The sequence below is a fragment of the Oncorhynchus tshawytscha genome, linkage group LG01, assembly GCF_018296145.1.
Source record: "Oncorhynchus tshawytscha isolate Ot180627B linkage group LG01, Otsh_v2.0, whole genome shotgun sequence".
Classification (NCBI taxonomy): Eukaryota; Metazoa; Chordata; class Actinopteri; order Salmoniformes; family Salmonidae; genus Oncorhynchus; species Oncorhynchus tshawytscha.
This window is the reverse complement of record NC_056429.1, coordinates 90154802-90181039: the sequence shown is the minus strand read 5'-3', so window position 1 is coordinate 90181039 and position 26238 is coordinate 90154802. Positions and strand designations below refer to the sequence as shown.

At 39.4% G+C, this 26238-nt stretch overlaps 1 protein-coding gene across 2 annotated transcripts in view; it reads left to right on the top strand.

The window, feature by feature from the left end:
• LOC112234636 (pecanex-like protein 2) overlaps window positions 1-26238 on the top strand; it is an 88212-nt gene that overhangs the window by 27678 nt on the left and 34296 nt on the right. For both annotated transcript variants that reach the window (XM_042327246.1, XM_042327253.1), the window contains exons 26-28: window positions 1727-1980; window positions 2237-2470; window positions 2781-2884. In XM_042327246.1, coding sequence (XP_042183180.1) covers window positions 1727-1980; window positions 2237-2470; window positions 2781-2884 — 592 coding nt within the window. The remainder of the gene's footprint in view (window positions 1-1726; window positions 1981-2236; window positions 2471-2780; window positions 2885-26238) is intronic.

The following is a 26238-nucleotide window of genomic DNA, read 5'->3' as shown; positions in this document are numbered from 1 at the left end:
ATCCCCTTACACTGTGTATAAGACAGTAGTTTTGGAATTGTTAGTTAGATTACTTGTTGGTTATTACTGCATTGTCGGAACTAGAAGCACAAGCATTTCGCTACACTCGCATTGACATCTGCTAACCATGTGTATGTGACAAATAAAATTTGATTTGATTTGATAGTACCCCATAATGACGAAGTGCAAACATTTTTTTCTAAATTTTTGCAAATGTATAATTTATTATTTACATAAGTATTCAGACCCTTTGCTATGAGCTCAGATACATCCTGTTTCCATTGATCATCCTTGAGATGTTTCTACAACTTGATTGGAGTCCACCTATGGTAAATTCAATTGATTGGACATGATTTAGAAAGGCACACACCTGTCTATATAAGGTCCCACAGTTGCCAGTGCATGTCAGAGCATAAACTAAGCCATGAGGTCAAAGGAATTGTCCATAGAGCTCCAAGACAGGATTGTGCTGACAACAGATCTAGGGAAGGGTACCAAGACTTTGGAACCACCAAGACTTTTCCTAGAGCTGGCTGCCCGGGCCAAACTGAGCAATCGGGGGAGGGCCTTGGTCAGGGAGGTGACCAAGAACCCGATGGTCATTCTGACATAGCTCTAGAGTTCCTCTGTGGAGATGGGAGATGGATTCCTCTGTGGAGATGGGAGAACCTTCCAGAAGGACAACCATCTCTGCAACACTCCACCAATCAGGCCTTTATGGTAGAGTGGCCAGAAGGCAAATGACAGCTTGCTTTGAGTTTGCCAAAAGGCACCTAAAGTTTGGAGTTTGCCAAAATGCACCTCTTTGGCCTGAATGCCAAGCGTCAAGTCTGGAGGGAAACTGGCACCATCCCTATTGTGTAGCATAATGGTGGTGACATCATGCTGTGGGGAAGTTTTTTAGCGGCAAGGACTTGGAGACTCTTCAGGATCGAGGGAATGATGAACGGAGCAATGTACAACGACCATAAGCACACAACCAAGACAACAAAGGAGTGGTTTTAGGACAAGTCTCTGAATGCCCTTGAGTGGCCCAGCCAGAGCTCGAACATCTGTGGAGTGACCTGAAAATAGCTGTGTAGCAACGCTCCCAACCTGACAGCGCTTGAGAGGATCTGGATAGAAGAATGGGAGAAACCAATTACAGGTGTGCCAAGCTTGTAGCGTTGTACCCAAGAAAACTTGAGGTTGTAATCGCTGCCGAAGATGCTTCAACAAAGTACTGAGTAAAGGGTCTGAATACTTATGTAAATGTGATATTTCAGTTTTTTTTTTAAATAAATTAGCAAAAATGTCTCAAACTTTTTTGGCTTTGTTATTATTGTGTGTAGATTAATGAGGGGGAAACAATTTCATAAATTTTAGAACCTAACAAAATGTGGAAAAAGTCAAGGGGTCTGAATATTTTCCTATTTTCCTGTTGCACTGTATATACCTGTAAGTACTCTGTGGCTATGATCATTCTACTGATATGGGAAATATCTTGACTGTGTTGAATGTTACAAGTTTCTTAAAAATGTATTACATTTTCTTTGAAATTGTTTTCTAATAATCATACGCCCCACATCTCGACCACTGATGTACAATCACCATTAACATGATGGTCTGTGGTCCTTCTCCTTCTGATTCAGAGGGGTTGGGTTAAATGTGGAAAACACATTTCGGTTTAAAGTATTCAGTTGTGCTACTGACTAGGTATCTCCTTTCCCCTTCTCCTCCTCCCCAGGTACATACTGCCAGCAGAGGGAGGTAGAGGCCATCACTGAGGGTGTGGAGGAGGACGATTCCTGTTGCTGCTGTGAGCCGGGCCACCTGCCAAACGTCCTGTCCTGCAACGCGGCCTTCAACCTGCGATGGCTGGCCTGGGAGGTCACCACCACCAAGTACCTGCTGGAGGGCTACAGCATCAGCGAGAACAACGCTGCCACCATGCTGCAGGTGTACGACCTGCGCAAACTGCTCGTCAGCTACTATCTGAAGGTTGTAGACCTTTTGACGTCTTATGGAAATGTAACAGACAATAAAGACTTGAATTTGAATTTAACCTATGATCTAAGCAGTTTAATATTCATTTATTTTTTATACTTTCAACATCTTTGTAATTCATTACTGCTTTTATTTCAAAAGCAATTAAGTCTGAGCTTAACTGCTGAGCTTCAAAACCTTTGCAAGCGAGGAGTAGGCAATAAAAATATATTTCATCATCAATACTTATTCCCTGTTGTTTCACCTCTAGAGCATATTCTACTACCTGATCGAGTCCCTGAAGCTACAGACGTGGATCAAGGATCCCTCTATCACGAAGGCTCTGGTGTCCTACACCAAGTGGCACCACATAGAGAGAGACCCGGCCGTGTTCAGCATTAAGATAGACGAGGACTACGTCCACTGCCTCCAGGGCGTCACCAGGGCCAGCTTCTGTAACATCTATCTGGAGTGGATCCAGTACTGTGCCAACAAACTGGAGGAGGTGAGTGGAGATGTGAGATTGCAATGTACAGTACAATAATGCATGTCTTAAGGAAAACTCCATGCCCTTGTCTAGTTCATTTTTCCTTGTCAGGAAAACTCCATGCCTAAGTCTAGTTTATTATTCATGGTCAAGAAAACTCTAGGAACTAGTTCATGCTTCCTGATAAGGTCATGTGGTCAGGGGAAAAAACAGGGCCCTATCAAGACCTGCAGTTTTGAAGACCCCATGTTGTACCTTTGGTTTCCTTGCTGCTGGTCATTTCAGAGGATGTGAACACTGATGGCCTTTGACCCTTGTGTTTTGCCAGCCTGTGGACTGTGACGAGGACTCCCCTCTGGTCACTCTGTGCTATGCCTTGTCTGTGCTGGGCAGGAGATCCTTGGGGACAGCATCTCACAACATGTCCAACAGGTGAACCTTCCATAACTGTCAAATATGAATTCCTTTCATGTTATGGGGTTTTACTACCCTCCAGGGATGTTGTGTTATATATGGGGTTTTACTACCCTCCAGGGGTGTTGTGTTATATATGGGGTTTTATTACCCTCCAGGGATGTTGTGTTATATATGGGGTTTTACTACCCTCCAGGGATGTTATGTTATATATGGGGTTTTATTACCCTCCAGGGATGTTGTGTTATATATGGGGTTTACTACCCTCCAGGGATGTTGTGTTGTGTTATATATGGAGTTTTACTACCCTCCAGGGATGTTATGTTATATATGGGGTTTTATTACCCTCCAGGGATGTTGTGTTGTGTTATATATGGGGTTTTATTACCCTCCAGGGATGTTGTGTTGTGTTATATATGGGGTTTTATTACCCTCCAGGGATGTTGTGTTGTGTTATATATGGGGTTGTGTTACCCTCCAGACAGGTTGTGTTGTGTTATATATGGGGTTTTATTACCCTCCAGACATGTTGTGTTATATATGGGGTTGTAATTACCCTCCAGAGATGTTGTGTTGTGTTATATATGGGATTTTATTAACCTCCAGGGATGTTGTTATATATGGGGGTTTATTACCCTCCAGGGATGTTGTGTTGTGTTATATATGGAGTTTTATTACCCTCCAGGGATATTGTGTTGTGTTATATATGGGGTTTTATTACCCTCCAGACAGGTTGTGTTGTGTTATATATTGGGTTTTATTACCCTCCAGGGATGTTGTGTTGTGTTATATATGGGGTTTTATTACCCTCCAGACATGTTGTGTTGTATATGGGGTTTTATTACCCTCCAGACAGGTTGTGTTGTGTTATATATGGGGTTTTATTACCCTCCAGGGATGTTGTGTTGTGTTATATATGGGGTTTACTACCCTCCAGGGATGTTGTGTTGTGTTATATATGGGGTTTTATTACCCTCCAGACATGTTGTGTTGTATGTCGGGTTTTATTACCCTCCAGGGATGTTGTGTTGTGTTATATATGGGGTTTATTACCCTCCAGGGATGTTGTGTTGTGTTATATATGGGGTTTATTACCCTCCAGGGATGTTGTGTTCTTTATATATGGGGTTTTATTACCCTCCAGACATGTTGTGTTATATATGGGGTTTTATTACCCTCCAGGGGTGTTGTGTTATATATGGGTTTTTATTACCCTCCAGGGATGTTGTGTTGTGTTATATATGGGGTTTTATTACCCTCCAGACAGGTTGTGTTGTGTTATATATGGGGTTTTATTACCCTCCAGGGATGTTGTGTTATATATGGGGTTTTATTACCCTCCAGGGATGTTGTGTTGTGTTATATATGGGGTTGTGTTACCCTCCAGACAGGTTGTGTTGTGTTATATATGGGGTTTTATTACCCTCCAGGGATGTTGTGTTATATATGGGTTTTTATTACCCTTCAGGGATGTTGTGTTGTGTTATATATGGGGTTTCATTACCCTCCAGACAGGTTGTGTTGTGTTATATATGGAGTTTTATTACCCTCCAGGGATGTTGTGTTATATATGGGGTTTTATTACCCTCCAGGGATGTTGTGTTATTTATGGGGTTGTAATTACCCTCCAGGGATGTTGTGTTGTGTTATATATGGGGTTTTATTACCCTCCAGACAGGTTGTGTTGTGTTACATATGGGTTTTTATTACCCTCCAGACAGGTTGTGTTGTGTTATATATGGGGTTTTATTACCCTCCAGACATGTTGTGTTATATATGGGGTTTTATTACCCTCCAGACATGTTGTGTTATATATGGGGTTTTATTACCCTCCAGGGATGTTGTGTTGTGTTATATATGGGGTTTTATTACCCTCCAGGGATGTTGTGTTGTGTTAAATATGGGGTTTTATTACCCTCCAGACATGTTGTGTTATATATGGGGTTTTATTACCCTCCAGGGATGTTGTGTTATATATGGGGTTTTATTACCCTCCAGGGTTGTGTTGTGTTATATATGGGGTTTTATTACCCTCCAGACATGTTGTGTTATATATGGGGTTTTATTACCCTCCAGGGATGTTGTGTTGTGTTATATATGGGGTTTTATTACCCTCCAGACAGGTTGTGTTGTGTTATATATGGGGTTTTATTACCCTCCAGGGATGTTGTGTTGTGTTATATATGGGGTTTTATTGCCCTCCAGACAGGTTGTGTTGTGTTATATATGGGGTTTTATTACCCTCCAGGGATGTTCTGTTGTGCTATATATGGGGTTTATTACCCTCCAGGGATGTTGTGTTGTGTTATATATGGGGTTTTACTACCCTCCAGGGATGTTGTGTCATATATGGGGTGTTATTACCCTCCAGGGATGTTGTGTTGTGTTATATATGGGGTGTTATTACCCTCCAGGGATGTTGTGTTGTGTTATATATGGGGTTCAATTACCCTCCAGACAGGTTGTGTTGTGTTATATATGGGGTTTTATTACCCTCCAGGGATGTTGTGTTAAATATGGGGTTGTATTACCCTCCAGACAGGTTGTGTTGTGTTATATATTTGGTTTTATTACCCTCCAGACATGTTGTGTTATATATGGGGTTTTATTACCCTCCAGGGATGTTGTGTTGTTATATATGGGGTTTTATTACCCTCCAGACATGTTGTGTTGTGTTATATATGGGGTTTTATTACCCTCCAGACAGGTTGTGTTGTGTTATATATGGGGTTTTATTGCCCTCCAGACAGGTTGTGTTGTGTTATATATGGGGTTTTATTACCCTCCAGGGATGTTGTGTTATATATGGGGTTTTATTACCCTCCAGACATGTTGTGTTATATATGGGGTTTTATTACCCTCCAGGGATGTTGTGTTGTTATATATGGGGTTTTATTACCCTCCAGACATGTTGTGTTGTATATGGGGTTTTATTACCCTCCAGACATGTTGTGTTGTTATATATGGGGTTTCATTACCCTCCAGACAGGTTGTGTTGTGTTATATATGGAGTTTTATTACCCTCCAGGGATGTTGTGTTATTTATGGGGTTGTAATTACCCTCCAGGGATGTTGTGTTGTGTTATATATGGGGTTTTATTACCCTCCAGACAGGTTGTGTTGTGTTACATATGGGTTTTTATTACCCTCCAGACAGGTTGTGTTGTGTTATATATGGGGTTTTATTACCCTCCAGACATGTTGTGTTATATATGGGGTTTTATTACCCTCCAGGGGTGTTGTGTTATATATGGGGTTTTATTACCCTCCAGACATGTTGTGTTATATATGGGGTTTTATTACCCTCCAGACATGTTGTGTTATATATGGGGTTTTATTACCCTCCAGGGATGTTGTGTTGTGTTATATATGGGGTTTTATTACCCTCCAGGGATGTTGTGTTGTGTTAAATATGGGGTTTTATTACCCTCCAGACATGTTGTGTTATATATGGGGTTTTATTACCCTCCAGGGATGTTGTGTTGTGTTATATATGGGGTTTTATTACCCTCCAGGGATGTTGTGTTGTGTTAAATATGGGGTTTTATTACCCTCCAGACATGTTGTGTTATATATGGGGTTTTATTACCCTCCAGAGATGTTGTGTTATATATGGGGTTTTATTACCCTCCAGGGATGTTGTGTTGTGTTATATATGGGGTTTTATTGCCCTCCAGACAGGTTGTGTTGTGTTATATATGGGGTTTTATTACCCTCCAGGGATGTTCTGTTGTGCTATATATGGGGTTTATTACCCTCCAGGGATGTTGTGTTGTGTTATATATGGGGTTTTACTACCCTCCAGGGATGTTGTGTCATATATGGGGTGTTATTACCCTCCAGGGATGTTGTGTTGTGTTATATATGGGGTGTTATTACCCTCCAGGGATGTTGTGTTGTGTTATATATGGGGTTCAATTACCCTCCAGACAGGTTGTGTTGTGTTATATATGGGGTTTTATTACCCTCCAGGGATGTTGTGTTATATATGGGGTTGTATTACCCTCCAGACAGGTTGTGTTGTGTTATATATGGGGTTTTATTACCCTCCAGGGATGTTGTGTTATATATGGGGTTTTATTACCCTCCAGGGATGTTGTGTTGTGTTATATATGGGGTTGTGTTACCCTCCAGACAGGTTGTGTTGTGTTATATATGGGGTTTTATTACCCTCCAGGGATGTTGTGTTATATATGGGGTTTTATTACCCTCCAGGGATGTTGTGTTGTGTTATATATGGGGTTGTGTTACCCTCCAGACAGGTTGTGTTGTGTTATATATGGGGTTTTATTACCCTCCAGGGATGTTGTGTTATATATGGGTTTTTTATTACCCTTCAGGGATGTTGTGTTGTGTTATATATGGGGTTTCATTACCCTCCAGACAGGTTGTGTTGTGTTATATATGGAGTTTTATTACCCTCCAGGGATGTTGTGTTATATATGGGGTTTTATTACCCTCCAGGGATGTTGTGTTATTTATGGGGTTGTAATTACCCTCCAGGGATGTTGTGTTGTGTTATATATGGGGTTTTATTACCCTCCAGACAGGTTGTGTTGTGTTACATATGGGTTTTTATTACCCTCCAGGGGTTGTGTTGTGTTATATATGGGGTTTTATTACCCTCCAGGGATGTTGTGTTGTGTTATATGGGGTTTTATTACCCTCCAGGGATGTTGTGTTGTGTTATATATGGGGTTTTGTTACCCTCCAGACAGGTTGTGTTGTGTTATATATGGGGTTTTATTACCCTCCAGGGATGTTGTGTTATATATGGGTTTTTTATTACCCTTCAGGGATGTTGTGTTGTGTTATATATGGGGTTTCATTACCCTCCAGACAGGTTGTGTTGTGTTATATATGGGGTTTTATTACCCTCCAGGGATGTTGTGTTATATATGGGGTGTTATTACCCTCCAGGGATGTTGTGTTGTGTTATAAATGGGGTGTTATTACCCTCCAGGGATGTTGTGTTGTGTTATATATGGGGTTTTATTACCCTCCAGACAGGTTGTGTTGTGTTACATATGGGTTTTTATTACCCTCCAGACAGGTTGTGTTGTGTTATATATGGGGTTTTATTACCCTCCAGACATGTTGTGTTATATATGGGGTTTTATTACCCTCCAGACATGTTGTGTTATATATGGGGTTTTATTACCCTCCAGGGATGTTGTGTTGTGTTATATATGGGGTTTTATTACCCTCCAGGGATGTTGTGTTGTGTTAAATATGGGGTTTTATTACCCTCCAGACATGTTGTGTTATATATGGGGTTTTATTACCCTCCAGGGATGTTGTGTTGTGTTATATATGGGGTTTTATTACCCTCCAGACAGGTTGTGTTGTGTTATATATGGGGTTTTATTACCCTCCAGACAGGTTGTGTTGTGTTATATATGGGGTTTTATTACCCTCCTGGGATGTTGTGTTATATATGGGGTTTTATTACCCTCCAGGGATGTTGTGTTGTGTTATATATGGGGTTTTATTGCCCTCCAGACAGGTTGTGTTGTGTTATATATGGGGTTTTATTACCCTCCAGGGATGTTCTGTTGTGCTATATATGGGGTTTTATTACCCTCCAGGGATGTTGTGTTGTGTTATATATGGGGTTTTACTACCCTCCAGGGATGTTGTGTCATATATGGGGTGTTATTACCCTCCAGGGATGTTGTGTTGTGTTATAAATGGGGTGTTATTACCCTCCAGGGATGTTTTGTTGTTTATATATGGGGTTCAATTACCCTCCAGACAGGTTGTGTTGTGTTATATATGGGGTTTTATTACCCTCCAGGGATGTTGTGTTATATATGGGGTTGTATTACCCTCCAGACAGGTTGTGTTGTGTTATATATTTGGTTTTATTACCCTCCAGACATGTTGTGTTATATATGGGGTTTTATTACCCTCCAGGGGTGTTGTGTTATATATGGGGTTTTATTGCCCTCCATGGATGTTGTGTTGTGTTATATATGGGGTTTTATTACCCTCCAGACAGGTTGTGTTGTGTTATATATGGGGTTTTATTACCCTCCAGACAGGTTGTGTTGTGTTATATATGGGGTTTCATTACCCTCCAGACAGGTTGTGTTGTGTTATATATGGAGTTTTATTACCCTCCAGGGATGTTGTGTTATATATGGGGTTTTATTACCCTCCAGGGATGTTGTGTTATTTATGGGGTTGTAATTACCCTCCAGGGATGTTGTGTTGTGTTATATATGGGGTTTTATTACCCTCCAGACAGGTTGTGTTGTGTTACATATGGGGTTTTATTACCGTCCAGGGATGTTGTGTTGTATTATATATGGGGTTTTATTACCCTCCAGGGATGTTGTGTTGTGTTATATATGGGGTTTTATTACCCTCCAGGGATGTTGTGTTCTTTATATATGGGGTTTTATTACCCTCCAGACATGTTGTGTTATATATGGGGTTTTATTACCCTCCAGGGGTGTTGTGTTATATATGGGTTTTTATTACCCTCCAGGGATGTTGTGTTGTGTTATATATGGGGTTGTGTTTACCCTCCAGACAGGTTGTGTTGTGTTATATATGGGGTTTTATTACCCTCCAGGGATGTTGTGTTATATATGGGGTTTTATTACCCTTCAGGGATGTTGTGTTGTGTTATATATGGGGTTTTATTACCCTCCAGACATGTTGTGTTGTGTTATATATGGGGTTTTATTACCCTCCAGGGATGTTGTGTTATATATGGGGTTTTATTACCCTCCAGACATGTTGTGTTATATATGGGGTTTTATTACCCTCCAGGGATGTTGTGTTGTGTTATATATGGGGTTTTATTACCCTCCAGACAGGTTGTGTTTTGTTATATATGGGGTTTTATTACCCTCCAGGGAGGTTGTGTTGTGTTATATATGGGGTTTTATTACCCTCCAGGGATGTTGTGTTATATATGGGGTTTTATTACCCTCCAGGGATGTTGTGTTGTGTTATATATGGGGTTTTATTGCCCTCCAGACAGGTTGTGTTGTGTTATATATGGGGTTTTATTACCCTCCAGGGATGTTCTGTTGTGCTATATATGGGGTTTTATTACCCTCCAGGGATGTTGTGTTGTGTTATATATGGGGTTTTACTACCCTCCAGGGATGTTGTGTCATATATGGGGTGTTATTACCCTCCAGGGATGTTGTGTTGTGTTATATATGGGGTGTTATTACCCTCCAGGGATTTTGTGTTGTGTTATATATGGGGTTCAATTACCCTCCAGACAGGTTGTGTTGTGTTATATATGGGGTTTTATTACCCTCCAGGGATGTTGTGTTATATATGGGGTTGTATTACCCTCCAGACAGGTTGTGTTATATATTTGGTTTTATTACCCTCCAGACATGTTGTGTTATATATGGGGTTTTATTACCCTCCAGGGGTGTTGTGTTATATATGGGGTTTTATTGCCCTCCATGGATGTTGTGTTGTGTTATATATGGGGTTTTATTACCCTCCAGACAGATTGTGTTGTGTTATATATGGGGTTTTATTGCCCTCCAGACAGGTTGTGCTGTGTTATATATGGGGTTTTATTACCCTCCAGGGATGTTGTGTTATATATGGGGTTTTATTACCCTCCAGACATGTTGTGTTATATATGGGGTTTTATTACCCTCCAGGGATGTTGTGTTGTTATATATGGGGTTTTATTACCCTCCAGACATGTTGTGTTGTATATGGGGTTTTATTACCCTCCAGACATGTTGTGTTGTTATATATGGGGTTTCATTACCCTCCAGACAGGTTGTGTTGTGTTATATATGGAGTTTTATTACCCTCCAGGGATGTTGTGTTATTTATGGGGTTGTAATTACCCTCCAGGGATGTTGTGTTGTGTTATATATGGGGTTTTATTACCCTCCAGACAGGTTGTGTTGTGTTACATATGGGGTTTTATTACCGTCCAGGGATGTTGTGTTGTATTATATATGGGGTTTTATTACCCTCCAGACAGGTTGTGTTGTGTTATATATGGGGTTTTATTACCCTCCAGGGATGTTGTTATATATGGGGTTTTATTACCCTCCAGGGATGTTGTGTTGTGTTATATATGGGGTTTTATTACCCTCCAGGGATGTTGTGTTGTGTTATATATGGGGTTTTATTACCCTCCAGGGATGTTGTGTTGTGTTATATATGGGGTTTTATTACCCTCCAGGGATGTTGTGTTGTGTTATATATGGGGTTTTATTACCCTCCAGGGATGTTGTGTTGTGTTATATATGGGGTTTTATTACCCTCCAGGGATGTTGTGTTATATATGGGGTTTTTATTACCCTCCAGGGATGCTGTGTTGTGTTATATATGGGGTTTTATTACCCTCCAGGGATGTTGTGTTGTTACATATGGGGTTTTATTACCCTCCAGGGATGTTGTGTTGTTATATATGGGGTTTTATTACCCTCCAGGGATGTTGTGTTGTGTTATATATGGGGTTTTATTACCCTCCAGGGATGTTGTGTTGTGTTATATATGGGGTTGTATTACCCTCCAGGGATGTTGTGTTGTGTTATATATGGGGTTTTATTACCCTCCAGGGATGTTGTGTTGTGTTATATATGGGGTTTTATTACCCTCCAGGGATGTTGTGTTATATATGGGGTTTATTACCCTCCAGGGATGCTGTGTTGTGTTATATATGGGGTTTTATTACCCTCCAGGGATGTTGTGTTGTTACATATGGGGTTATTACCCTCCAGGGATGTTGTGTTGTTATATATGGGGTTTTATTACCCTCCAGACATGTTGTGTTGTTATATATGGGGTTTTATTACCCTCCATACATGTTGTGTTGTTATATATGGGGTTGTATTACCCTCCAGGGATGTTGTGTTATATATGGGGTTTATTACCCTCCAGGGATGCTGTGTTGTGTTATATATGGGGTTTTATTACCCTCCAGGGGTGTTGTGTTATATATGGGGTTTTATTACCCTCCATGGATGTTGTGTTGTGTTATATATGGGGTTTTATTACCCTCCAGGGATATTGTGTTGTGTTATATATGGGGTTGTATTACCCTCCAGACATGTTGTGTTATATATTTGGTTTTATTACCCTCCAGACAGGTTGTGTTGTGTTATATATGGGGTTTTATTACCCTCCAGGGATGTTGTGTTGTTACATATGGGGTTTTATTACCCTCCAGGGATGTTGTGTTGTTATATATGGGGTTTTATTACCCTTCAGACATGTTGTGTTGTTATATATGGGGTTGTATTACCCTCCAGGGATGTTGTGTTATATATGGGGTTTATTACCCTCCAGGGATGCTATATGGGGTTTTATTACCCTCCAGACATGTTGTGTTGTATATGGGGTTTTATTACCCTCCAGGGATGTTGTGTTGTGTTATATATGGGGTTGTGTTACCCTCCAGACAGGTTGTGTTGTGTTATATATGGGTTTTATTACCCTCCAGGGATGTTGTGTTATATATGGGGTTTTATTACCCTCCAGGGATGTTGTGTTGTGTTATATATGGGGTTTTATTACCCTCCAGGGATGTTGTGTTATATATGGGGTTTATTACCCTCCAGGGATGCTGTGTTGTGTTATATATGGGGTTTTATTACCCTCCAGGGATGTTGTGTTGTTACATATGGGGTTTTATTACCCTCCAGGGATGTTGTGTTGTTATATATGGGGTTTTATTACCCTCCAGACATGTTGTGTTGTTATATATGGGGTTTTATTACCCTCCATACATGTTGTGTTGTTATATATGGGGTTGTATTACCCTCAGGGATGTTGTGTTATATATGGGGTTTATTACCCTCCAGGGATGCTGTGTTGTGTTATATATGGGGTTTTATTACCCTCCAGGGGTGTTGTGTTATATATGGGGTTTTATTACCCTCCATGGATGTTGTGTTGTGTTATATATGGGGTTTTATTACCCTCCAGGGATATTGTGTTGTGTTATATATGGGGTTGTATTACCCTCCAGACATGTTGTGTTATATATTTGGTTTTATTACCCTCCAGACAGGTTGTGTTGTGTTATATATGGGGTTTTATTACCCTCCAGGGATGTTGTGTTGTTACATATGGGGTTTTATTACCCTCCAGGGATGTTGTGTTGTTATATATGGGGTTTTATTACCCTCCAGACATGTTGTGTTGTTATATATGGGGTTGTATTACCCTCCAGGGATGTTGTGTTATATATGGGGTTTATTACCCTCCAGGGATGCTATATGGGGTTTTATTACCCTCCAGACATGTTGTGTTGTATATGGGGTTTTATTACCCTCCAGGGATGTTGTGTTGTGTTATATATGGGGTTGTGTTACCCTCCAGACAGGTTGTGTTGTGTTATATATGGAGTTTTATTACCCTCCAGGGATGTTGTGTTATATATGGGGTTTTATTACCCTCCAGGGATGTTGTGTTATATATGGGGTTTTATTACCCTCCAGGGATGTTGTGTTATATATGGGGTTGTATTACCCTCCAGACAGGTTCAAATCAAATCAAATCAAATCAAATTTTATTTGTCACATACACATGGTTAGCAGATGTTAATGCGAGTGTAGCGAAATGCTTGTGCTTCTAGTTCCGACAATGCAGTAATAACGAGCAAGTAGTCTAACTAACAATTCCAAAAAAAAAAAAAAAAACTACTGTCATACACAGTGTAAGGGGATAAAGAATATGTACATAAGGATATATGAATGAGTGATGGTACAGAGCAGCATAGGCAAGATACAGTAGATGATATCGAGTACAGTATATACATATGAGATAAGTATGTAAACCAAGTGGCATAGTTAAAGTGGCTAGTGATACATGTATTACATAAGGATGCAGTCGATGATATAGAGTACAGTATCAACGTATGCATATGAGATGAACAATGTAGGGTAAGTAACATTATATAAGGTAGCATTGTTTAAAGTGGCTAGTGATATATTTACATAATTTCCCATCAATTCCCATGATTAAAGTGGCTGGAGTAGAGTCAGTGTCATTTGTCGGGTTGTGTTGTGTTATATATTTGGTTTTATTACCCTCCAGACATGTTGTGTTATATATGGGGTTTTATTACCCTCCAGGGGTGTTGTGTTATATATGGGGTTTTATTGCCCTCCATGGATGTTGTGTTGTGTTATATATGGGGTTTTATTACCCTCCAGACAGGTTGTGTTGTGTTATATATGGGGTTTTATTACCCTCCAGGGATGTTGTGTTATATATGGGGTTTTATTACCCTCCAGACATGTTGTGTTATATATGGGGTTTTATTACCCTCCAGGGATGTTGTGTTGTGTTATATATGGGGTTTTATTACCCTCCAGACATGTTGTGTTGTATATGGGGTTTTATTACCCTCCAGGGATGTTGTGTTATATATGGGGTTTTATTACCCTCCAGGGATGTTGTGTTGTTATATATGGGGTTTTATTACCCTCCAGACATGTTGTGTTGTTATATGGGGTTTTATTACCCTCCAGACATGTTGTGTTGTTATAAATGGGGTTGTATTACCCTCCAGGGATGTTGTGTTGTGTTATATATGGGGTTGTATTACCCTCCAGACATGTTGTGTTATATATTTGGTTTTATTACCCTCCAGACAGGTTGTGTTGGGTTATATATGGGGTTTTATTACCCTCCAGGGATGTTGTGTTGTTATATATGGGGTTTTATTACCCTCCAGGGATGTTGTGTTGTTGTTATATAGGGGTTGTATTACCCTCCAGGGATGTTGTGTTATATATGGGGTTTTATTACCCTCCAGGGATGTTGTGTTGTGTTATATATGGGGTTTTATTACCCTCCAGGGATGTTGTGTTATATATGGGGTTTTATTACCCTCCATGGATGTTGTGTTGTGTTATATATGGGGTTTTTATTACCCTCCAGACAGGTTGTGTTGTGTTACATATGGGGTTTTATTACCCTCCAGGGATGTTGTGTTGTTATATATGGGGTTTTATTACCCTCCAGACATGTTGTGTTGTTATATATGGGGTTTTATTACCCTCCAGACATGTTGTGTTGTTATATATGGGGTTGTATTACCCTCCAGGGATGTTGTGTTATATATGGGGTTTATTACCCTCCAGGGATGCTGTGTTGTGTTATATATGGGGTTTTATTACCCTCCAGGGGTGTTGTGTTATATATGGGGTTTTATTACCCTCCATGGATGTTGTGTTGTGTTATATATGGGGTTTTATTACCCTCCAGGGATGTTGTGTTGTGTTATATATGGGGTTGTATTACCCTCCAGACATGTTGTGTTATATATTTGGTTTTATTACCCTCCAGACAGGTTGTGTTGTGTTATATATGGGGTTTTATTACCCTCCAGGGATGTTGTGTTGTTACATATGGGGTTTTATTACCCTCCAGGGATGTTGTGTTGTTATATATGGGGTTTTATTACCCTCCAGACATGTTGTGTTGTTATATATGGGGTTGTATTACCCTCCAGGGATGTTGTGTTATATATGGGGTTTATTACCCTCCAGGGATGCTATATGGGGTTTTATTACCCTCCAGACATGTTGTGTTGTATATGGGGTTTTATTATTACCCTCCAGGGATGTTGTGTTGTGTTATATATGGGGTTGTGTTACCCTCCAGACAGGTTGTGTTGTGTTATATATGGAGTTTTATTACCCTCCAGGGATGTTGTGTTATATATGGGGTTTTATTACCCTCCAGGGATGTTGTGTGTATATATGGGGTTTTATTACCCTCCAGGGATGTTGTGTTATATATGGGGTTGTATTACCCTCCAGACAGGTTCAAATCAAATCAAATCAAATCAAATTTTATTTGTCACATACACATGGTTAGCAGATGTTAATGCGAGTGTAGCGAAATGTTGTGTTCTAGTTCCGATAATGCAGTAATAACGAGCAAGTAGTTAACTAACAATTCCAAAAAAAAAAAAAAAAAAAAAACTACTGTCATACACAGTGTAAGGGGATAAGGAATATGTACATGGATATATGAATGAGTGATGGTACAGAGCAGCATAGGCAAGATACAGTAGATGATATCGAGTACAGTATATACATATGAGATAAGTATGTAAACCAAGTGGCATAGTTAAAGTGGCTAGTGATTTATTACATAAGGATGCAGTCGATGATATAGTACAGTATCAACGTATGCATTGAGATGAACAATGTAGGGTAAGTAACATTATATAAGGTAGCATTGTTTAAAGTGGCTTGATATATTTACCATTTCCCATCAATTCCATGATTAAAGTGGCTGGGATAGAGTCAGTGTCATTTGTCGGGTTGTGTTGTGTTATATATTTGGTTTTATTACCCTCCAGACATGTTGTGTTATATATGGGGTTTTATTACCCTCCAGGGGTGTTGTGTTATATATGGGGTTTTATTGCCCTCCATGGATGTTGTGTTGTGTTATATATGGGGTTTTATTACCCTCCAGACAGGTTGTGTTGTGTTATATATGGGGTTTTATTACCCTCCAGGGATGTTGTGTTATATATGGGGTTTTATTACCCTCCAGACATGTTGTGTTATATATGGGGTTTTATTACCCTCCAGGGATGTTGTGTTGTGTTATATATGGGGTTTTATTACCCTCCAGACATGTTGTGTTGTATATGGGGTTTTATTACCCTCCAGGGATGTTGTGTTATATATGGGGTTTTATTACCCTCCAGGGATGTTGTGTTGTGTTGTATATATGGGGTTTTATTACCCTCCAGTTGTGTTGTTATATATGGGGTTGTATTACCCTCCAGGGATGTTGTGTTATATATGGGGTTTTATTACCCTCCAGGGATGTGTGTTGTGTTATATATGGGGTTTTATTACCCTCCAGGGATGTGTTGTGTTATATATGGGGTTTTATTACCCTCCAGGATGTCGTGTTGTGTTATATATGGGGTTTTATTACCCTCCAGGGATGTTGTGTTGTGTTATATATGGGGTTGTATTACCCTCCAGACATGTTGTGTTATATATTTGGTTTTATTACCCTCCAGACAGGTTGTGTTGTGTTATATATGGGGTTTTATTACCCTCCAGGGATGTTGTGTTGTTACATATGGGGTTTTATTACCCTCCAGGGATGTTGTGTTGTTTATATATGGGGTTTTATTACCCTTCAGACATGTTGTGTTGTTATATATGGGGTTTTATTACCCTCCAGGGATGTTGTGTTATATATGGGGGTTTATTACCCTCCAGGGATGCTATATGGGGTTTTATTACCCTCCAGACATGTTGTGTTATATATGGGGTTTTATTACCCTCCAGGGATGTTGTTGTTTACCCTCCAGTTGTGTTGTGTTATATATGGGGTTTTATTACCCTCCAGGGATGTTGTGTTGTGTTATATATGGGGTTTTATTACCCTCCAGGGATGTTGTGTTGTGTTATATATGGGGTTTTATTACCCTCCAGGGATGTTGTGTTATATATGGGGTTTATTACCCTCCAGGGATGCTGTGTTGTGTTATATATGGGGTTTTATTACCCTCCAGGGATGTTGTGTTGTTACATATGGGGTTTTATTACCCTCCAGGGATGTTGTGTTGTTATATATGGGGTTTTATTACCCTCCAGACATGTTGTGTTGTTATATATGGGGTTTTATTACCCTCCAGACATGTTGTGTTGTTATATATGGGGTTGTATTACCCTCCAGGGATGTTGTGTTATATATGGGGTTTATTACCCTCCAGGGATGCTGTGTTGTGTTATATATGGGGTTTTATTACCCTCCAGGGGTGTTGTGTTATATATGGGGTTTTATTACCCTCCATGGATGTTGTGTTGTGTTATATATGGGGTTTTATTACCCTCCAGGGATATTGTGTTGTGTTATATATGGGGTTGTATTACCCTCCAGACATGTTGTGTTATATATTTGGTTTTATTACCCTCCAGACAGGTTGTGTTGTGTTATATATGGGGTTTTTATTACCCTCCAGGGATGTTGTGTTGTTACATATGGGGTTTTATTACCCTCCAGGGATGTTGTGTTGTTATATATGGGGTTTTATTACCCTCCAGACATGTTGTGTTGTTATATATGGGGTTGTATTACCCTCCAGGGATGTTGTGTTATATATGGGGTTTTATTACCCTCCAGGGATGCTATATGGGGTTTTATTACCCTCCAGACATGTTGTGTTGTATATGGGGTTTTATTACCCTCCAGGGATGTTGTGTTGTGTTATATATGGGGTTGTGTTACCCTCCAGACAGGTTGTGTTGTGTTATATATGGAGTTTTATTACCCTCCAGGGATGTTGTGTTATATATGGGGTTTTATTACCCTCCAGGGATGTTGTGTTATATATGGGGTTTTATTACCCTCCAGGGATGTTGTGTTATATATGGGGTTGCATTACCCTCCAGACAGGTTCAAATCAAATCAAATCAAATTTTTATTTGTCACATACACATGGTTAGCAGATGTTAATGCGAGTGTAGCGAAATGCTTGTGCTTCTAGTTCCGACAATGCAGTAATAACGAGCAAGTAGTCTAACTAACAATTCCAAAAAAAAAAAAAAAAAAAAAACTACTGTCATACACAGTGTAAGGGGATAAGGAATATGTACATAAGGATATATGAATGAGTGATGGTACAGAGCAGCATAGGCAAGATACAGTAGATGATATCGAGTACAGTATATACATATGAGATAAGTATGTAAACCAAGTGGCATAGTTAAAGTGGCTAGTGATACATGTATTACATAAGGATGCAGTCGATGATATAGAGTACAGTATCAACGTATGCATATGAGATGAACAATGTAGGGTAAGTAACATTATATAAGGTAGCATTGTTTAAAGTGGCTAGTGATATATTTACATATTTCCCATCAATTCCCATGATTAAAGTGGCTGGAGTAGAGTCAGTGTCATTTGTCGGGTTGTGTTGTGTTATATATTTGGTTTTATTACCCTCCAGACATGTTGTGTTATATATGGGGTTTTATTACCCTCCAGGGGTGTTGTGTTATATATGGGGTTTTATTGCCCTCCATGGATGTTGTGTTGTGTTATATATGGGGTTTTATTACCCTCCAGACAGGTTGTGTTGTGTTATATATGGGGTTTTATTACCCTCCAGGGATGTTGTGTTATATATGGGGTTTTATTACCCTCCAGACATGTTGTGTTATATATGGGGTTTTATTACCCTCCAGGGATGTTGTGTTGTGTTATATATGGGGTTTTATTACCCTCCAGACATGTTGTGTTGTATATGGGGTTTTATTACCCTCCAGGGATGTTGTGTTATATATGGGGTTTTATTACCCTCCAGGGATGTTGTGTTGTTATATATGGGGTTTTATTACCCTCCAGACATGTTGTGTTGTTATATATGGGGTTTTATTACCCTCCAGACATGTTGTGTTGTTATAAATGGGGTTGTATTACCCTCCAGGGATGTTGTGTTGTGTTATATATGGGGTTGTATTACCCTCCAGACATGTTGTGTTATATATTTGGTTTTATTACCCTCCAGACAGGTTGTGTTGGGTTATATATGGGGTTTTATTACCCTCCAGGGATGTTGTGTTGTTTATATATGGGGTTTTATTACCCTCCAGACATGTTGTGTTGTTATATATGGGGTTGTATTACCCTCCAGGGATGTTGTGTTATATATGGGGTTTATTACCCTCCAGGGATGCTGTGTTGTGTTATATATGGGGTTTTATTACCCTCCAGGGGTGTTGTGTTATATATGGGGTTTTATTACCCTCCATGGATGTTGTGTTGTGTTATATATTTGGTTTTATTACCCTCCAGACAGGTTGTGTTGGGTTATATATGGGGTTTTATTACCCTCCAGGGATGTTGTGTTGTTACATATGGGGTTTTATTACCCTCCAGGGATGTTGTGTTGTTATATATGGGGTTTTATTACCCTCCAGACATGTTGTGTTGTTATATATGGGGTTGTATTACCCTCCAGGGATGTTGTGTTATATATGGGGTTTATTACCCTCCAGGGATGCTGTGTTGTGTTATATATGGGGTTTTATTACCCTCCAGGGGTGTTGTGTTATATATGGGGTTTTATTACCCTCCATGGATGTTGTGTTGTGTTATATATGGGGTTTTATTACCCTCCAGGGATATTGTGTGTGTTATATATGGGGTTGTATTACCCTCCAGACATGTTGTGTTATATATTTGGTTTTATTACCCTCCAGACAGGTTGTGTTGTGTTATATATGGGGTTTTATTACCCTCCAGGGATGTTGTGTTGTTACATATGGGGTTTTATTACCCTCCAGACATGTTGTGTTGTTATATATGGGGTTTTATTACCCTCCAGACATGTTGTGTTGTTATATATGGGGTTGTATTACCCTCCAGGGATGTTGTGTTATATATGGGGTTTATTACCCTCCAGGGATGCTATATGGGGTTTTATTACCCTCCAGACATGTTGTGTTGTATATGGGGTTTTATTACCCTCCAGGGATGTTGTGTTGTGTTATATATGGGGTTGTGTTACCCTCCAGACAGGTTGTGTTGTGTTATATATGGAGTTTTATTACCCTCCAGGGATGTTGTGTTATATATGGGGTTTTATTACCCTCCAGGGATGTTGTGTTATATATGGGGTTTTATTACCCTCCAGGGATGTTGTGTTATATATGGGGTTGTATTACCCTCAGACAGGTTCAAATCAAATCAAATCAAATCAAATTTTATTTGTCACATACACATGGTTAGCAGATGTTAATGCGAGTGTAGCGAAATGCTTGTGCTTCTAGTTCCGACAATGCAGTAATAACGAGCAAGTAGTCTAACTAACAATTCCAAAAAAAAAACAAAAAAAAACTACTGTCATACACAGTGTAAGGGGATAAGGAATATGTACATAAGGATATATGAATGAGTGATGGTACAGAGCAGCATTACAGTAGATGATATCCTCAGTATATACAGAGATGTTGTAAACCAAGTATAGTTATGGCTAGTGATACATGTTTATTACCCTATAGAGTACAGTATCAACGATGTTGTGAACAATGTAGGGTTAACATTATATAAGGTAGCATTGTTTAAAGTGGCTTAGTGATATATTTACATCATTTCCCATCAATTCCCATGATTAAAGTGGCTGGAGTAGAGTCAGTGTCATTTGTCGGGTTGTGTTGTGTTATATATTTGGTTTTATTACCCTCCAGACATGTTGTGTTATATATGGGGTTTTATTACCCTCCAGGGGTGTTGTGTTATATATGGGGTTTTATTGCCCTCCATGGATGTTGTGTTGTGTTATATATGGGGTTTTATTACCCTCCAGACAGGTTGTGTTGTGTTATATATGGGGTTTTATTACCCTCCAGGGATGTTGTGTTATATATGGGGTTTTATTACCCTCCAGACATGTTGTGTTATATATGGGGTTTTATTACCCTCCAGGGATGTTGTGTTGTGTTATATATGGGGTTTTATTACCCTCCAGACATGTTGTGTTGTATATGGGGTTTTATTACCCTCCAGGGATGTTGTGTTATATATGGGGTTTTATTACCCTCCAGGGATGTTGTGTTGTTATATATGGGGTTTTATTACCCTCCAGACATGTTGTGTTGTGTATATATGGGGTTTTATTACCCTCCAGACATGTTGTGTTGTTATAAATGGGGTTGTATTACCCTCCAGGGATGTTGTGTTGTGTTATATATGGGGTTTTATTACCCTCCAGACATGTTGTGTTATATATTTGGGGTTTTATTACCCTCCAGACAGGTTGTGTTGGGTTATATATGTTTTATTACCCTCCAGGGATGTTGTGTTGTTATATATGGGGTTTTATTACCCTCCAGACATGTTGTGTTGTTATATGGGGTTGTTTACCCTCCAGGGATGTTGTGTTATATATGGGGTTTATTACCCTCCAGGGATGCTGTGTTGTGTTATATATGGGGTTTTATTACCCTCCAGGGGTGTTGTGTTATATATGGGGTTTTATTACCCTCCATGGATGTTGTGTTGTGTTATATATGGGGTTTTATTACCCTCCAGACAGGTTGTGTTGTGTTATATATGGGGTTTTATTACCCTCCAGGGATGTTGTGTTGTGTTATATATGGTTTTGATTTGATTTGATTTGTTATATATGGGGTTGTGTTACCCTCCAGACAGGTTGTGTTGTGTTATATATGGAGTTTTATTACCCTCCAGGGATGTTGTGTTATATATGGGGTTTTATTACCCTCCAGGGATGTTGTGTTATATATGGGGTTTTATTACCCTACAGGGATGTTGTGTTATATATGATTTTGATTTGATTTGATTTGTTATATATGGGGTTTTATTACCCTCCAGACAGGTTGTGTTGTGTTATATATGGAGTTTTATTACCCTCCAGGGATGTTGTGTTATATATGGGGTTTTATTACCCTCCAGGGATGTTGTGTTATATATGGGGTTTTATTACCCTTCAGGGATGTTGTGTTATATATGGGGTTGTATTACCCTCCAGACAGGTTGTGTTGTGTTATATATTTGGTTTTATTACCCTCCAGACATGTTGTGTTATATATGGGGTTTTATTACCCTCCAGGGATGTTGTGTTATATATGGGGTTTTATTGCCCTCCATGGATGTGTGTTGTGTTATATATGGGGTTTTATTACCCTCCAGACAGGTTGTGTTGTGTTATATATGGGGTTTTATTGCCCTCCAGACATGTTGTGTTGTGTTATATATGGGGTTTTATTACCCTCCAGGGATGTTTGTTATATATGGGGTTTTATTACCCTCCAGGGATGTTGTGTTATATATGGGGTTTTATTACCCTCCAGGGATGTTGTGTTGTGTTATATATGGGGTTTTATTACCCTCCAGACATGTTGTGTTGTATATGGGGTTTTATTACCCTCCAGGGATGTTGTGTTGTTATAAATGGGGTTTATTACCCTCCAGGGATGTTGTGTTGTGTTATATATGGGGTTGTATTACCCTCCAGACATGTTGTGTTATATATTTGGTTTTATTACCCTCCAGACATGTTGTGTTGTGTTATATATGGGGTTTTATTACCCTCCAGGGATGTTGTGTTGTGTTATATATGGGGTTTTATTACCCTCCAGGGATGTTGTGTTTTTATGGGGTTTTATTACCCTCCAGGGATGTTGTGTTGTGTTATATATGGGGTTTTATTACCCTCCAGGGATGTTGTGTTGTGTTATATATGGGGTTTTATTACCCTCCAGACATGTTGTGTTATATATGGGGTTTTATTACCCTCCAGGGATGTGTTGTGTCTGTTATGGGGTTTTATTACCCTCCAGGGATGTTGTGTTGTGTTATATATGGGGTTTTATTACCCTCCAGGGATGTTGTGTTGTGTTATATATGGGGTTTTATTACCCTCCAGGGATGTTGTGTTGTGTTATATATGGGGTTTTATTACCCTCCAGGGGTGTTGTGTTATATATGGGGTTTTATTACCCTCCAGGGATGTTGTGTTGTGTTATATATGGGGTTTTATTACCCTCCAGGGATATTGTGTTGTGTTATATATGGGGTTGTATTACCCTCCAGACATGTTTTTATTACCCTCCAGACAGGTTGTGTTGTGTTATATATGGGGTTTTATTACCCTCCAGGGATGTTGTGTTGTTACATATGGGGTTTTATTACCCTCCAGGGATGTTGTGTTGTTATATATGGGGTTTTATTACCCTCCAGACATGTTGTGTTGTTATATATGGGGTTGTATTACCCTCCAGGGATGTTGTGTTATATATGGGGTTTATTACCCTCCAGGGATGCTATATGGGGTTTTATTACCCTCCAGACATGTTGTGTTGTATATGGGGTTTTATTACCCTCCAGGGATGTTGTGTTGTGTTATATATGGGGTTGTGTTACCCTCCAGACAGGTTGTGTTGTGTTATATATGGAGTTTTATTACCCTCCAGGGATGTTGTGTTATATATGGGGTTTTATTACCCTCCAGGGATGTTGTGTTATATATGGGGTTTTATTACCCTCCAGGGATGTTGTGTTATATATGGGGTTGCATTACCCTCCAGACAGGTTCAAATCAAATCAAATCAAATCAAATTTTATTTGTCACATACACATGGTTAGCAGATGTTAATGCGAGTGTAGCGAAATGCTTGTGCTTCTAGTTCCGACAATGCAGTAATAACGAGCAAGTAGTCTAACTAACAATTCCAAAAAAAAAAAAAAAAAAAAAACTACTGTCATACACAGTGTAAGGGGATAAGGAATATGTACATAAGGATATATGAATGAGTGATGGTACAGAGCAGCATAGGCAAGATACAGTAGATGATATCGAGTACAGTATATACATATGAGATAAGTATGTAAACCAAGTGGCATAGTTAAAGTGGCTAGTGATACATGTATTACATAAGGATGCAGTCGATGATATAGAGTACAGTATCAACGTATGCATATGAGATGAACAATGTAGGGTAAGTAACATTATATAAGGTAGCATTGTTTAAAGTGGCTAGTGATATATTTACATCATTTCCCATCAATTCCCATGATTAAAGTGGCTGGAGTAGAGTCAGTGTCATTTGTCGGGTTGTGTTGTGTTATATATTTGGTTTTATTACCCTCCAGACATGTTGTGTTATATATGGGGTTTTATTACCCTCCAGGGGTGTTGTGTTATATATGGGGTTTTATTGCCCTCCATGGATGTTGTGTTGTGTTATATATGGGGTTTTATTACCCTCCAGACAGGTTGTGTTGTGTTATATATGGGGTTTTATTACCCTCCAGGGATGTTGTGTTATATATGGGGTTTTATTACCCTCCAGACATGTTGTGTTATATATGGGGTTTTATTACCCTCCAGGGATGTTGTGTTGTGTTATATATGGGGTTTTATTACCCTCCAGACATGTTGTGTTGTATATGGGGTTTTATTACCCTCCAGGGATGTTGTGTTATATATGGGGTTTTATTACCCTCCAGGGATGTTGTGTTGTTATATATGGGGTTTTATTACCCTCCAGACATGTTGTGTTGTTATATATGGGGTTTTATTACCCTCCAGACATGTTGTGTTGTTATAAATGGGGTTGTATTACCCTCCAGGGATGTTGTGTTGTGTTATATATGGGGTTGTATTACCCTCCAGACATGTTGTGTTATATATTTGGTTTTATTACCCTCCAGACAGGTTGTGTTGGGTTATATATGGGGTTTTATTACCCTCCAGGGATGTTGTGTTGTTATATATGGGGTTTTATTACCCTCCAGACATGTTGTGTTGTTATATATGGGGTTTTATTACCCTCCAGGGATGTTGTGTTATATATGGGGTTTATTACCCTCCAGGGATGCTGTGTTGTGTTATATATGGGGTTTTATTACCCTCCAGGGGTGTTGTGTTATATGTTTTATTACCCTCCATGGATGTTGTGTTGTGTTATATATGGGGTTTTATTACCCTCCAGACAGGTTGTGTTGTGTTACATATGGGGTTTTATTACCCTCCAGGGATGTTGTGTTGTTATATATGGGGTTTTATTACCCTCCAGACATGTTGTGTTGTTATATATGGGGTTTTATTACCCTCCATACATGTTGTGTTGTTATTATATATGGGGTTGTATTACCCTCCAGGGATGTTGTGTTATATATGGGGTTTATTACCCTCCAGGGATGCTGTGTTGTGTTATATATGGGGTTTTATTACCCTCCAGGGGTGTTGTGTTATATATGGGGTTTTATTACCCTCCATGGATGTTGTGTTGTGTTATATATGGGGTTTTATTACCCTCCAGGGATATTGTGTTGTGTTATATATGGGGTTGTATTATAGACATGTTGTGGGTTTTATTACCCTCCAGACAGGTTGTGTTGTGTTATATATGGGGTTTTATTACCCTCCAGGGATGTTGTGTTGTTACATATGGGGTTTTATTACCCTCCAGGGATGTTGTGTTGTTATATATGGGGTTTTATTACCCTCCAGACATGTTGTGTTGTTATATATGGGGTTGTATTACCCTCCAGGGATGTTGTGTTATATATGGGGTTTATTACCCTCCAGGGATGCTATATGGGGTTTTATTACCCTCCAGACATGTTGTGTTGTATATGGGGTTTTATTACCCTCCAGGGATGTTGTGTTGTGTTATATATGGGGTTGTATTACCCTCCAGACAGGTTGTGTTGTGTTATATATGGAGTTTTATTACCCTCCAGGGATGTTGTGTTATATATGGGGTTTTATTACCCTCCAGGGATGTTGTGTTATATGGGGTTTTATTACCCTCCAGGGATGTTGTGTTATATATGGGGTTGTATTACCCTCCAGACAGGTTCAAATCAAATCAAATCAAATCAAATTTTATTTGTCACATACA